General features: G+C 32.2%; 1 protein-coding gene and 1 long non-coding RNA gene across 4 annotated transcripts in view; both read right to left on the reverse strand.

Moving 5' to 3' along the window:
• The window catches only part of LOC119632684 (band 7 protein AGAP004871-like), a 71,433-nt gene that overhangs the window by 25,148 nt on the left and 31,060 nt on the right, over positions 1-15,225 (reverse strand). Inside the window, exon 1 of one of the 3 annotated variants that reach the window (XM_038025711.1) lies at positions 2,268-2,614. The exons of the other annotated variants lie outside the window; for them this stretch is intronic. Coding sequence (XP_037881639.1) covers positions 2,268-2,580 — 313 coding nt within the window. The 5' untranslated portion in view covers positions 2,581-2,614. Of the gene's footprint in view, positions 1-2,267; positions 2,615-15,225 lie in introns of those variants that run through there. 3 annotated transcript variants of the gene reach the window in all.
• LOC119632685 lies at positions 2,732-12,331 on the reverse strand. Its single transcript, XR_005246803.1, has 2 exons — positions 11,886-12,331; positions 2,732-2,810 (listed from the first exon to the last, which is right to left on the reverse strand). It is a non-coding gene; the product is annotated as an uncharacterized LOC119632685 (long non-coding RNA).

Genomic DNA, 15,225 nt, shown 5'->3' on the forward strand with positions numbered 1-15,225 from the left:
TTGTTGTATCTATATTGCTTATTGGAGATTGAAAATCTATTGAGAGAATATTGCACTCATTGGATGGTACTCCGGGGAGTAAGTATAACTCAATCGCAAAGGCGACTTGAAGCCCTACCAAACTTGACTGAAAGAATTATAGTACGAACTATTAGGAACCACAGCGGTCAGGTAGCCTAGCATTAATTGCTGCACGTGGACCAATTGTTTGGGGTTTCACTGTTTGTGGAGAATTTTATCTGTCTAAGCGATACTTCTTCCGCGCAGTTCCAAAATCACAGATGTTTTAAATAATAATATGTTACTCGGGCATCGCTTTATCCAGATGGGGAGGAAATAATTCTTAACCATTTAGTAGTAGTAGGACATGTTAATTCGTGTAAATTGTTCTGTTCGCGGGGCCGTCACTTGAACCCCCAATCGCACTTAAGCCGTGTGCCATTGGATATCGTGGAATTAAACAGTAATTGCTGTAAGTGTCTATGTAAAGCCAATGAAAATGCCCTTCGCCGACAGGCATTTTTCTTTTTCCTTTTTTTTTTCATTATTAATTATGAAAACTGCTTGCAAAGAACTCATTCAAGTCGGTCCAAAGTGAACAATACATCGAAAGAATTCTGTCTGTGTCAGTGAATAGATTAGAGAGTACTTCAGTTCAGTACCTATTGTAAATAGTTGTTTTCTCTTATTGCTAAAAACATCTCATCGATAACGTATTTCGGTATCGTCGAGTGATATGTGAATGAACCTAAGGATCTAAATGACAGTATTTCTGTTATTAAGATTGATATTTTCCAATTGCCTTATGTCTTTCAATCAATCGTCTTTTTTCTTTCTTAATCGGATGACACTTATGCGCACACTTGATATTGACCTCAAGATGCTTGTGTGTGCTTATGCCAGTTAACATTATTAAATCGGCCGAGAGATCTTAAGTTGATGATGAACATTTATACATACATCCATGCAATAGAAATTTTGATTTGTTTTTCCGGCTGTTGCATAGCTTGTCTGTGACCATAGCTTGAGCAAAAACTCGAAAAAGAAGTTCGAAAAAAGAGATTTTTTTTTTTTTTTTAATCTCATTAAAGTTAATTAATTTATATTTAAGGATGAGGGGAAAAAATGTAATTAATACCAATTATGATATAGACATTATTATATTCGACCTAAGCCGAAGATAATCGTTCCTCTGTAAAGTAGTACATAGTGTGAAATGATAACATTGTTTGTATTTTAATAAAATTGTGAAGAGATTTTTTCCAAGTTAAGATTTATTTTCTCTTTTATGTTAAAATCATGCTATTCATCAAAATAATTCAACTAACTAACTGTTCTTGAAGATTCGAAAGTGATTCGATCTTCAGTTACTTAATTTAAAGAAATTCTCCCATTGCCTGCAGGCGGGCTGGGCAGCACGTCTCAATTAAAAAAAAAAAAAAAAAAAAAACCTTTATATATTCCATAAATTATTGAATTAAATCAAATATAATATGATTGAGATGAATAGAGATGACACTAGATGTAGTACTGCATCTATTAATTGTGACAATTGTAGTTTACATGAAATGATACGTGATAGTAATGTTTAGTTAATTGCGAAAAATGTTTGATTTAATTTTTGCCATTTGTCTTGTGCTTCTTCGGTTTGTTGGCCGCATTAATTGAATATTTAATCGGATTAAATTGAAAAATCAGGAAATTAAAATAAATCAATGAGGTGAAAAACAAATCAAATGACTTAACTAACTAACGTATGACAGTAGCCTCACCCAACTATTAAACAATTTTAATGACTTTTTACTTTTATTTGAAACGAAATAGGACTTGGAAGGGAAATAAATTGAAAATAAACCCTAAAACCTATCAAATGAACCCGAAATGTCAGCATACATCAATTTACTGGCATGCAAATCACTCTTCTCGCATACGACGAGCGACATATGAAATTTATATTCCGTTGACTTGGACATATTTGTGTAATTGTGTGTATTTGTGGGTTCGCATGTTTGCATGTTTGTGTTCATAATTGAAACGATAATGATGTTGATGATGACGATGATAATGATGATAATGATGATGATGATGATGATGGTGGTAGCGAATGCGAACAAACAAACAAACAAACAAACAAACAAATAAACACAAACATACATATATGCACACACACACACACACACACACACATACATACACATACACATGTACGCACAAATACGCAAGCATACACAAATTCATACTTACAATCAGTATGGAGAGTTAGTTACCTTGTGTGTACATTGTTGATATCGAAACTGTAGTGTCTGGCCGTTTTGAATTTGTTTCACGTTGACTACTATTGCTCGTGGTGGTCACAGCGAGTTGATGTTGTTGCAGCTGTTGTTGTTGTTGTTGTTGCTGTTGATTATAAAGTTGTGCTTTTTTCGCCGCGTTTTGTGTCGGTTGTAAACCATGTACATGACCACCGACAGTACCACGCTGTTGTAATTGTTGTTGCTGTATGTGATGATGAGGCAGATGATTTGTCGTTGACGCTGGCACTATGGCAGCATGGCCCCCCGTTAGAGCCATGCTTGTCATTTGCCACAGACTATCACTAAAATCCGATATGTTGTTGAAATTTTAGAAAACCTCGCGAATATTTATTTTTATTTTTTTTTTATTCCTTTTTGTTGCGTTTTGTTTCTCTTTTATTACATTAACAAGTCCTTTTTTGTTTTTTTTTTTTTGGTTTTTTTCTTCAACAGTTGTGTGCAAAAGTAGATTTTCTTCGAAATCCTCTCTTATAGCCACTGTTCTAAGTAACTCACCTATAAGGTGTATTATCTTAAATATAAATTTTTTGTTGCGTATGTGAGTGCGTGCAAATATATATATATAGCATGCTGGGTAAGTACGTATCGTTTTTTGTATGTGTTCGTAATTCGTAGCTTATTTTAGAAAAAAGCGAACGACGAAGAAGAAGAACCTGCATAAATTCATATATAAAAGGGGGGAATTGTTAACAACATATAGCCCGATATTATGGTTTTTTCCATGTTGTTTTTTTTTTTAAAAACTTAAAATAATATTTATCGTTTCTTTTTTATCGTTTCAACATACTTTTAATGATATTTACTGTTTATATTGTTTTTTTTTTTGAATTTATTCTCCCCCATTATAGGCTTTTATCTAAATCCTATACTACAACACGTACACTCTATACAAGTCATATATAGGACATGAAGTAGATATATCGTCGCTTATAAGCTATAAAAGCTTCAGTGTGAACGAATGGAAAGGCCATAAACAGGCAATATATAGTTTCTAAATGCGTACAACAAATATGGATCAAGCAATTCAGGACCGTATATTCATTTATTGAAATGACCTTACGCAAGTAAAAGTATTGAAAAGCATTCCTATTCACTATAATAATATAAACGAGTATCGAGGGTCGAGTAGTCGGGTATAAATATTTCTCATTTATATTATACATAAAAAATTCCTTTTCTTCGCCAACAAGTCTAGAAGAATAGAAATGATATTTAATATGCGATTGATTCCCGCATTTGTATACGCATTAGATACTAAAACTGTCTCCCTATAGCAAATAAAAAGCTTTAATTGATGAGCTGTCAATCCATCTGCGCCAATATTGACAAAATAGTTTGAAATTCTTATACATTTATTAGGTGGGTGATGGGTAACAAGGATTCGACCTAAAGCGTACATAATTTTTCTACTTATTTTTAATTAATTTCGTGCAATGCAATATGCATGCACATATATAAAGAGTGTAATACTACATTGTGCATAGCATAAATTTTATAAAATCACTTTTAAATTGCTTTCAGTTGAAAATGTTTAGGAGCGAAAGTTAAGAGCTGATGCATCTCATGAACCGAGCGAATGAAACTCAACATAAATTTCCAAAGTTTAAATTGTGAAAGCATTGTTGACATATATTTACGCCTACGCCAATAAAAGATAACATTTTCCTATAATTTACATTTTAATTTAAAAAAAAAAAAAAAAAAAAAATTTTTTCAATTATATTAAATTATGCGAAATTTAATGAGATACGAAAAACTTTTTGAACAAATGCTCGCAAAACATTTAATCCAAAGCAATACTATTTTCTGTAGACACTACATTTTAGCCCCAAGGATATACAAATAGTAGCAATTTTTTAAGCAGCATCGGAAGCCATTGTTTATTTATCGCTTAATAAAAGTGTTAGTTTAAAAAAAAAACAACAAAAAAAAAAAAACGACTTGAAACACAAATGTTTCCAAGCCTCGGTCGTAATTTACTGCAAGATCAATCAAAAATATTTGCAATTATTTCTTCAAAATTTTTCAACGAAATGAGTGAAGTCAAGCGCTTGTTTAAGCCATGTTGATGCAAAAGCTTTCTCTACAAGGCGATTTTTATCATGTCATGAACATGAAAATCTTATTATTTGCATGCTCAGAGAAAAAAAAGGCCTAACGGTAACCATTGTTAATGAATTATATATATATATATATATATAAATGCTGGCTATCAATATTGAATATCACCGTGAATACCGTGTGGCAAGTTTGTGAAATGAAATGTTCATCCTTAGGATAGTATTATTAAATTTCAATACAATCATGAGAACAATACGAGTTAAAACACTAAAGAGGACCATAGTCCATCATTAAATCCCCTACACCATTTCGTTTTGTACAGTTATTCATATAAAAAACCGTTGTGTGAGAGATGGTCGAAAAAGTGGTCAAATCCCGGACATTTTCTTTAGCGTTCGCGCTTGGATAACAACATGTCGGTGTCTGAAAATTGATCAAAATATTGCAAGTTATGTGTTGAACACAATTAATACAAGATGGTCAGGTGGGCGGACAAGTTTAGATCGTTTCAAAGTTACTTACCGTAGAATACAAGGTGAACCCTTAAGACCTTAAATCGTTCTGAGTGTTGCCGACTTTCGTGCAAACTTAATATGCCCTTCTACAATAAATTGGGTAGATGGGTAGTAGGTTCGAAGCAAGATAATGATTCGAAATTTTCATTTTCAATGATTTCAAAAATAGAAAACGAAAGAACGAAAAGAAAACGAATCCGTCGGTTAAGTACAGTTAGCAAAAAAAAAAACGCACAATTGTTTATCAGGTAACTGGCACGATTACGGTTCAGAAAAATCTTTGCAGTCTTTAAGTATTCGTTTGCGTTACTTTTATACTCTGCACCACTTCAGGTACTGGGAAACCGGTGCCGATCGATTCAAAATCACTTTTTGAATCGATCTAAGTGCGGTCTGTCGAACTGTCCGCGGCGTATTCTTGCGTACAACCTGCAAGTTGCAATTTTTGAAATATTGTTAAATATAATTTGGTTCACAAAATTTGGTCCAGGACGAACGCTATTGAAATTGATGCGGATCAGTCCACTTTTTCGACCACTTCCCATATAATGTTGCAAAAAATTGCAATTTTCAAACTTTCTCGGCAAATGTCGCTAAGTAATAGCATCCCGACACTATATAGGTTCGTATCAAAAATTTATTTCGGCTGGGGTAATCTTCTGTACCGTGTCTAGTATAACCATTCCCACGAAAACATTGCATTTTTATATGGTAAAAAGGTTCCATTTTCAATATTTTGTAGTGAAAATTGATTTATAAGCGTAAATTGACCGAGGAACTATCCATCTTTGGACCGCATAGGTCTATTTTTTTGAGGAAATGTAAAGCCTTATATGCCAAAAAGGCTTAATTGCTAACGTTTTATAATTAAAATTTGTTCATGGCAGTTATTTCACGTAAAAATTAAGTGGACCAAATTTGACGCACTTAGGCCAATTTCTTGGACCTCATTCAATAGAAGATTTCTCAGGAATGGTAAGCCCTTCTAAAAAACGTTTAATTTTTAATATTTTTTGATGAAAATTGGTCCGTAATAGCAATATAGCGACAGATTTATCGGTAAGAAATTTGGATAACACAGATCAAATTTTTAAACCCTAACTAAGGGTTATTAGGATAAGCCAGCCTTTATAAGGAGGAAGAGTAAAATTTTTTTTTCTATGATGAAAACCTAAAAATAGTATTATTTTTTAGATGTAAATTAAGTTTGCTAAATATGGACCAGGACATGTGGTTTCATAAAAGGTATGTCTCTGCATGAAAATAATGTGTAATTATTGGCGTATTGTTATCAAAAAATGTCCATAACTGTACTAGGCGAAGTGGTGTAAAGTATCTTATACTCGGCCTTGCCCGACTGTAGTGTTCTTATTTTTTATTTCTTGATATATTTTCTATTCATTCTCTATATTACTTGTGCTACAAGAATATATTAACTTTGTGCCGACGTATGCAACGCGCTCAAGGACTTAAGATAGACCCAACTTTTAATGGGCCCAGTGACTCAGAGTAACTTTCTGAATAGATGTTGTCAATCTATCTGTCAGTTTGACATCTGTTCCTACATTTTTGTGCACAATCTACGGATCGGAATTTTTGAGATATATGAACGATTGAAAGATTCGATCCCGACCGAATTTAATTGTTTTATTTGTTTTTTTTTTTATTTAATATTTTTTTTTTTTTATAATTTCTTTCCACGTTTTAGTTTATATTTAATCCTTTTGTTTTTTTTTTTAATTATTTTTTTTTTTTTTATAATTTCTTTCCACGTTTTAGTTTATATTTAATCTTCTTGGATTTTTTTTTTTTTTTTTTTGCATATCAATAAAAAATAACAATATATCACAACAGGAAAAAAAAGAAAACTTTTTTTAAAGAATTTTTCACCTCACAACTTTTTTAATATATTCCTCATTGTTTTTGTTCACTGAACAAACTAACAATATTATCACATAAAATATTCTCAGTCTCGTAAAATTATTTAATCCACATAATCCTGTATAGGTGTGCCGTGTATAACCGAGTATGTGTTTTCGTTGCTTGATAAAAAATATAAAAAAAATAAAAAATAAAAAAAATAAAAAAGAAAAGCAAAACCTTAATATAAAATGACATCGCTGACCTAAAACTTTACACTCGTAAACAGTAAACAGAGATTCGACTTTCGGTTGGTAGAAAATAAAAAAAAAAAAAAAAATTTGTACAAAATAAGTTTTCAAATAAAAAACTGTACAAAAGTTGCATTTACAGCACGTGCAGTCATCGACATGTTTTACGAACATACACAAAAAAGTTGCTTATAAAACTTTTCGTTTTTCTTAACTTATTTTGCATAAAAACGATGGGACGAACATGAATTATGTCCACGTCCGTGTTATCTTTTTTCGGATACAAAGATTTTTAGATAAAATTTCTTTCAAATTTTAACGCGCAATTTAAACCTTCAGCGCACAAATTCATAGCCGTTAGTAGCGCGAATCAAATTTCAAAACAATCGCATTTTGTCCAACACAAACATCTCAATCCTCAATTGCTATCAACCGAAAGTTTTGTAAATATATATTGTGTTCTGCTAAGAACTACTGAAAGGTAGTGCATGAAAAACATAAAGTGCAAAGTACACATAATAATAATAATTAGCAGAATTTTTCGTTAGATTCAGTGAAACAAAGGACGCGCATTACTCTCTCTTCCCAGCCTTGAGATAAACTAACAACTTCAAAAGCCAAGTAAAAAAAAGTAAAAAAATTATATTCGATTGTGACCGAATCTTTTATACCCGTCATTGACTAAATGCAAAAAGGCGAAGAATAAAATATACATTCTCTACATTATCGGGTGGGCGGGGCTGATTTTTGTTCGATTTTCTGAATAAAGGTGTATTGCATTTTATAGAAGGTAAGAAGCAAAAAACACAGAAAGCAAAATTGTTTGCGGTTTTTATTGAAAAGTTCAAGTCATTTACGCATTCTTTTGCAAGTTTGGGAGGAAGGAGGCAATGCTTACCTTAACTACTGCACAGTTACGCAGACGGACAAACGGACATGCTTAGGTGCATTCAAAATTTCAATCTGGCCAAGAATTTATATTCTTTAGGGGGCTTTTGCAGCTGGCTTCTGTGGGTTATAAGGGCTTGCGCACAAAAAAAAAAAAAAAAAAAAAAATGAAATTATGACACACTATAAAATTGAGAAGGTGTGGCCACGTTCGAATTTTTGCAGACTTGTCAGCTGTAGTTTGCAAGTAACCAGCAAAAAAGCATATTTTCCCCTTTTAAAAAATAGAGTTATCCTCAGTTTATGTAGCACTGTAGGCGTGTCCTTCCACCGATTATGCCCATTTTCAATGCTAACCTGCGTGCAAGGAGTTTCATTGCATCTGCCAAACTTGAAGTCGATAGCTTCATTTTTGGCGGCCAGGAGAAAGTTTACATCAGACGGACAGACGGACAAACGGACATGTTTAATGCGGTGCAGAATTTGATGCTGCTCAAGAATGTATGTAATTCTGAAGAGGGTCTATAAGGCTTCTGTGTGACCGTTGCAAGTGTTTTGCCTTATCGTTCGGTGACGGGTATAACTAAGAAAATAATATTCCGACGAATGTCTTATACCTACCACTCTTATCTTAAAAAAAAAAAAAAAGCCATGGCTGAGGTTTTTTTTTTTCTTTTGTCAACATAGGCTTCTCTGCTAAACGCAAAAATTTTACGAATAAAAATACCATACCACCGGTCTCGAAAAACAATACCATTTGAACAAACCGAGAATGGGGTTTTTTCTCAATCGATTTTTAGTTTGGTTTGATTTTGCCGTTAATAGGAGATTATTTTTTGTATCTTTCATCATTATGTTGAATTTTCATTTTTTTTTCCTTTACTTTTTTTTTACGAAAACTTAACTTGCTTTTAACTTACATTTTCATTTATATGTATGTGCATTTGCAACAAAATTTCATAATAAAATTTTCATTATAAAATTTTGCGCCTTAAGACTTAGTTTCCATAGAATACGGCACACATTGCACTGATTTACATTGTTTCAAGGTACCTTCCTTATAATACGGTTTTGATACCGTACACGTTTTTCTTTTCGGAACTCTATTAAATATAAATTTAAATTTTCTTATTCTTTACGATATTTTAGTTTAAAGGAAAAAAACAAAAAAAAAAAATAGAAAGAATTTGTATAACATTCTTAACGTGTTAATCGAGCATAGCCCGTCTATATGTATGCTTAGAGGTTCACCCCGAAAATCTGTACAAAAAAATGTTGATTGTTTTATCTGTCGTAGCTTACGAGTAGTAAGTGAAAACCGAATAAATAGAATCGAAACCGCTATTGAAAAAAGTAGTTGCGATGGACGCGATAAACGACCGTTTCAGCGATTCGATCTATTCTCAATACCAACCAGTACGCAAAGAGTTTTCCATGTTCTTTCCAAACTTGAAGGCGATGTATTAATGTGTGCGTCTAGTAGAATGTTAGCTATAGACAGATGCATAGATATGAAAATGTCTAAATCGGTTCAAGATTTCATACATATACAGATATATATATATATATATATGTATATATATATATCTATATATATATATGTATATATATATCTATATATATATATATATATATGTATATATATGTCTGTACATATGGATAGTCGCTATTATGCCTACTTCTGTGTATTTTAAATGTTTTAACAAAATGCCTATGCCCCCTAAAATCTCAATGGCGGTAATTTTCTTAAGTCTTGCAGTTCTTTAGCGGAGCATGGTATCAGTGATTTTGACAAATCATTTCAATTGAAATGATTGCCGTTTACCGCACGTTCAAATCATTAAGTGAACAATTTCGACTGATTTACATACCATGTTTTTTTGTTAATGTGTAAACATGCATAGCATAAGGAAAAACTTCGCTCGAAAGATCGACTGAGATATTTGTTTACATACAAACGAAAAATTTTTGATTTGAGAAGAAGATGTTTATGCTTTTGTCTCCGCGATTTTATCTAAATTTTATTTAGGCGATTTCATTCATTTATATGCTTTATTCTCTTTCAAGCAAACGCACAAACCAACATACAACTGCCTCTTTGAAATCTAATTTATTATAAAGGCAGAGAGATAGCTGAATGGGCTTTGACGCTGAAATTACGGAAACGCATGAATTCAGTAAAATCACTTCAGTATATATGGACTATAAGAGCTTCTTTATGCATCCATTTTATGACGAATATTATATTCGAAAAAGTATCCCTTCTTCCATTCCTGGTGTCGGTGAGAAAGTAAAAAAAAAAAAAGCGAAAAGTTATAGGTATCATAACATTGTTATTCATATCGCGATAACTCAGTGCTCTATCTCTATGTGTCAACTTCATTTGTTCTGCTGTCGGCTAAAGGCTTTAACTATCAACTTTCGACGAATATGTCAAACGAGCGAATAGCCAGTGATGGATATATGGTTATATTGCTTCGAAATCTTATGTAAATCAAAAATGCATAAACTTTATAGCTTTAAAGAACTTTGCGTTGCGGCAATCGCGAGAATAGCGACGTAATTGTGTCATTAGTTCTGGCATATTTAACATGAAATTTTCTCCTTTTTTTTTCGATATTGTTTCGTTGTTGTAATTTACTCTGCAAAAGTTTTCATATGTGTGTTGTGAAATTTTATTTAGGGGAAAATTTCTTTAAATGATGCTAAATTAGAGGAATTAATAAAGAGGCGGGGTAGTTAAGTGAAAGAAGGGGAGAAAAAAATGTTAAAGTAAATAGATGGACGTATCAGACGGCGAGGATAGGTGATTGGCGAATAAATGCGGTATAAATGAGCATGAAGAGGAAAAGTGAACAAAGTAAATAAATACAATCGATTAATAGACAATTTTTTTAGCGAGACAGACGGACAGACCTAAACAAAAATTGGTTAAAAATTTCAATTCAATTAATAACATGTACACTTGGTGGAGTCTTTGAGGTCCGTTTTTATACTGATATTGCCCATCATTCTCCCATCGATGAATGATGATGAAGCTGAATAGTGAAGATTTGCTAAAATCTAAGGTGAAAATTTTACTCGAAAATCTTAACTGGCTTCAAAGAACAAGAACGCAGTAGCAAACTCACCGATACATCATGAACTGATATGTTGTTTGCAAATCCATAAAATACAATTAATTCATAATGCAACTCGAAAATGTGATATTAAGACTCATTGCTTGATTATACGCACAGCGTCCAAGAGTTACTCGTTTTATGTGAATGTCAATTTCTTGGTCATCATTATTAAGATATTATCATATATTTTATTATGTTTATAATAAAGTTGTTTTCTTAAAAAATTTGTTAAAAAAAAAAAAAAACTTACTTTTAATTTAATTATTTTCTTAATAAATAATACAATAAATTACTGTTGTTGTTAATCTTTTTCCCATAAAATTGCTTGTGTGGATTGTTGCACTGAATGCATTCAAACATTTACGAGTTGTTGGCAAATGTTTTTGTTTCTCATTTACAAATAATTTCTCTCGTATTTTATTGAAATTCCAGCACACAGTCAAACGTATCTACACTTAAGCAAAGTTTATTACGGTTTATGGAAGTGTGAACAAAAATTGAGTTTATAAATTATATATTAAATAAAGAAGAGGAAGAAGAACGAAAGGAAACACAACACCCACGCACATACACATATATATATATATATATAAAAATAGACACAAACGATTTTATATATATATATATATATATATATCTATATATATATATATTTGGCGGCCAAACACATGGAGGAAACAGTTACTGAAGCAAAGTAACTGGCGCTAGCTCATGTATACGAATCAACGTATTCACACACACGCACATACGCGCAAATATGCAGCATCTATATACTCGAAATATTTTATTATTTGTTCAGGCAAAAAAAAATAAATAAATAAGAAGAAGCAGACAAACAAACGTGCAAACAAAGAAATAAAACCGCTCACATACAGAAACATATATGCGAGTTAACAATTTGTGGTTGTTGTTAGTGGTTAAGCGCGTATAAATAAGCAACGACGGCAAGCGTATATATACACTTGTCATGTTAAAATTCCAATTTCAAACTGAACAACAGTTTGTTGTGAGAATGCTTAACTAACTGTGGCTACAACTATGGTTATAAAGCAACAATAATAGCAATAACAATAAACGATTCGACCAACGCAAGATGAACAAAAATGAAAGCAAAAATAACAACAATAATAATAATAACGAACACAGAGAGGAGAACTCATCATAAGTATTCTATAAGCAGCATTAAATCGAAGACAGCAACTAACTAAGTGCACTGTGTGTTACTAGTGCAAGTGCAATACAGAGCACATTGCCTGTTCACATACACGTTGGGATCTTGTATTTACTTCTCTATGAACATTGCACACATTTATGCCAACTTGAACGTGTCCTTTTCCTTTTTTTTTTTTTTTTGCATCTGTGTGCCTTTGTGGAAATGTGCTGTATACGTATATATGTGGCGGCGTGTAAGTGTGATTGTATGCAAACTATAGAATTTCGTTTACACACTTAAACATACGCACACACTGACATACATGTTTATATATATATATATATATATATGCACATATGAACATATATATATTTGCACATATGGACATATATAGCAGAACACAAGCCGTTCAGGATGACTATTGTTGTTAACATTTTTCAACATGAGAGGGTTATTTTTCGGAATTAATTCCACTGCAATTGCTATTTTGTTCTCTCGTTTCTCACTGCACTTCACTTCACTGCGCCTTTGCCTGAGCCGTTCATATAAATGTCTGGCTTAATGTGTTTTAGCTTCAAATTAAGATTTTCATTTCTCTACATGTACACAGGAAAGCATAGGCTACTAATTTCGTCATTCCGTTTGCTGCAATCTATCTAAGTTTTGCGTATAGTATGTATAAGTCAATACTGAATGCACGCATTCATTAATTATTTTCTCTTAAAGAATTCATTGGATTTGCTGTTGTCTGTTCGCAATAGAAAGATATAGAATTAAACAATGAAATGTTTTTTAAGAAATGAATAAAGAAAAGTTTTTGACATATATTGCTATAATGCTTAGCCCTCTGGGACCTATAAGATTAATAATGATTGTCCTAAAGAGTGTCTTCCATTTTTATGACACGGTTTTCTGGGCATTCAAAAATCGTCCCGACATGAACGTAGCTTCATTGTTTTGTTTTTTTTTTTTTTTTTTTTGCTTATTCTTTGCATGCTCATAATATAAATAAAAAGTGATCATCTGGTACTATTAGTGTTGATTTCCATAAAATTTAAAATACATATACGGATATATGTGTTTATCGTTCGTACTTGTCTGTGAAAAGGTTGTTGTGCCTGGGTGCAGAGATAACATGAAAAAAAAAAAAAAAAATGCTAAGCAAAGATGTCATAACAAACAGTGCGTTAAAATCTTTTGCTTTTGTTTTTTTTCAAATTTATCATCATTTTAAAAAGATTTTTTAAAAGCTATTTTTAAGAAATTTTAGAGCGATTTTAAAATTTCTTTTTACTTAATAATACCCATCAGCGAAAACCGAGGGGTATATTCATTTTGTCATAATTTTTGCAATACCGAAAAGGAAGTTTCAGACACTCACTAAAGTATACATATATATATACATACATGTATTTTTGATCAGCGTTGAAGTTCTGAATTGATTAGGCCACGTCCGTCCATCCGTCCGTCCGTTTGATGTGTCTCTCTGGTCGCAAAATGGAGATTTGGTAGAAACACTGGAAATTTCTGCACGCAGACTGGTCCGAGCACAAGCCCGCAGTAAAGCGTAAAGTGAACGTAACTCCGTTTCATTACTCACGAATTAAAAAAAAAAAAAAAATATGGCCATGCCCACACAAAGTCACAAGTGATTAAATTTCCTCTTATTTCACTTTTAAGGTAAGGTAAACAAGACAGATTGTTCAGATTCTTTACATTAAGTTATGTTAATTCGAAATTAGTTATGGTGTTGACACCATGACCTGGTGGCTAAATGTTTTCTTAACATAAGCTTTCAGTGAAGTAAAAAGTGAAAGATATATTTTATCGCATTCTCTTTTTTATGACAAGAAATAAAAGCATGGGGCTGAGGTAATAGTGATGGCCAGATGAGCATCAACTCGAGCCGGGTATAGCTCATTATGATTATAATTGATTTAACCAGAGAAATGACTTGTAAGACTAAAGTCTTATAGCACTAGCGTCCAAGGCGATCGGCTTTATTGAAAACTTTATCACAATTGTGATCATCCAGTTTATCAAAAGTTCAGCTCGGATATACATTATCTGCTGTCTTATATGTTTATTCTTCATACTAAAATTATTGCCTGGGCAAAAACGAAAGCTCACCCTATGAGTTTTCTAAACCTATATAGGTGTAATATTTTTTACTTTACTTAAAACAGACACCGCACATAAGAAAGCATTAATAAGTAAATTCTATGAAAATTTGTGTTCGAAAGCTCATAAATAAAAGGCGATAGATATAAAAATAACTTAAGGAAAATCATACGCTAATGAAATAAATTTTTTGTGTATCAAGCTTGTTATTATGTTAATAGAAATGTTAAGAAAAGAATTATGTAATCAGTAAAGACTTTCGTAATGTAGACGACAATGAGTCAAATGTGTGGACCTATATATCGCTTTAAGTTTTTTATATGCCTAATACTTAAAAAATCTTAACAATGCTTAGCTCGAGTTTTCTTTAAGGCTACGTGCGCGGTCGCTCTGTCTCTCTTTTGACAAAGCAAATTTTAATTTATTGTAACGATCATCTCCTAAACATTTAAGAAGTTTCCAAAAATATTAAATTATATATAGGTCTCAGTAGGTTACGCCTAATGTTATTTGGGAGTTGGCCGTTGAAATTGGTAGACATGCAAAATTCTGTATTCTGTAATTCTTTTATCTGCTGTACCGCGAAAGCTAATGAGCTTTCGGCTCTAAGATGAGCTTACAAGCAAGTAGGTAGGCTCAGCCGTCAAGCGGTTTCCGATGGCATTCAGGAAATTTTTTGGGCATTTGTATTTTGAAATAAGGACGAGAGAGAATGCATTCCAGGACGTTGAATCCACAGTTCTTAACTTTTGTGCTAAAAGAGTTATCGAGAAAATAAAAGCGCTTTAACCCTGCAACCTATGTACAAAAAACTTCAATATTTATCTGCAAAATGCATTATCGAAACTATGAAGTAAAATATAATTCAATCATTTTTATAATGGGAATTTTTTTATTTAAGATGTTTCTCGGGCTAGGCACCCATTATGAATAAAACTT

The sequence above is a fragment of the Glossina fuscipes genome, unplaced genomic scaffold (assembly GCF_014805625.2).
Source record: "Glossina fuscipes isolate IAEA_lab_2018 unplaced genomic scaffold, Yale_Gfus_2 1, whole genome shotgun sequence".
NCBI lineage: Eukaryota > Metazoa > Arthropoda > Insecta > Diptera > Glossinidae > Glossina > Glossina fuscipes.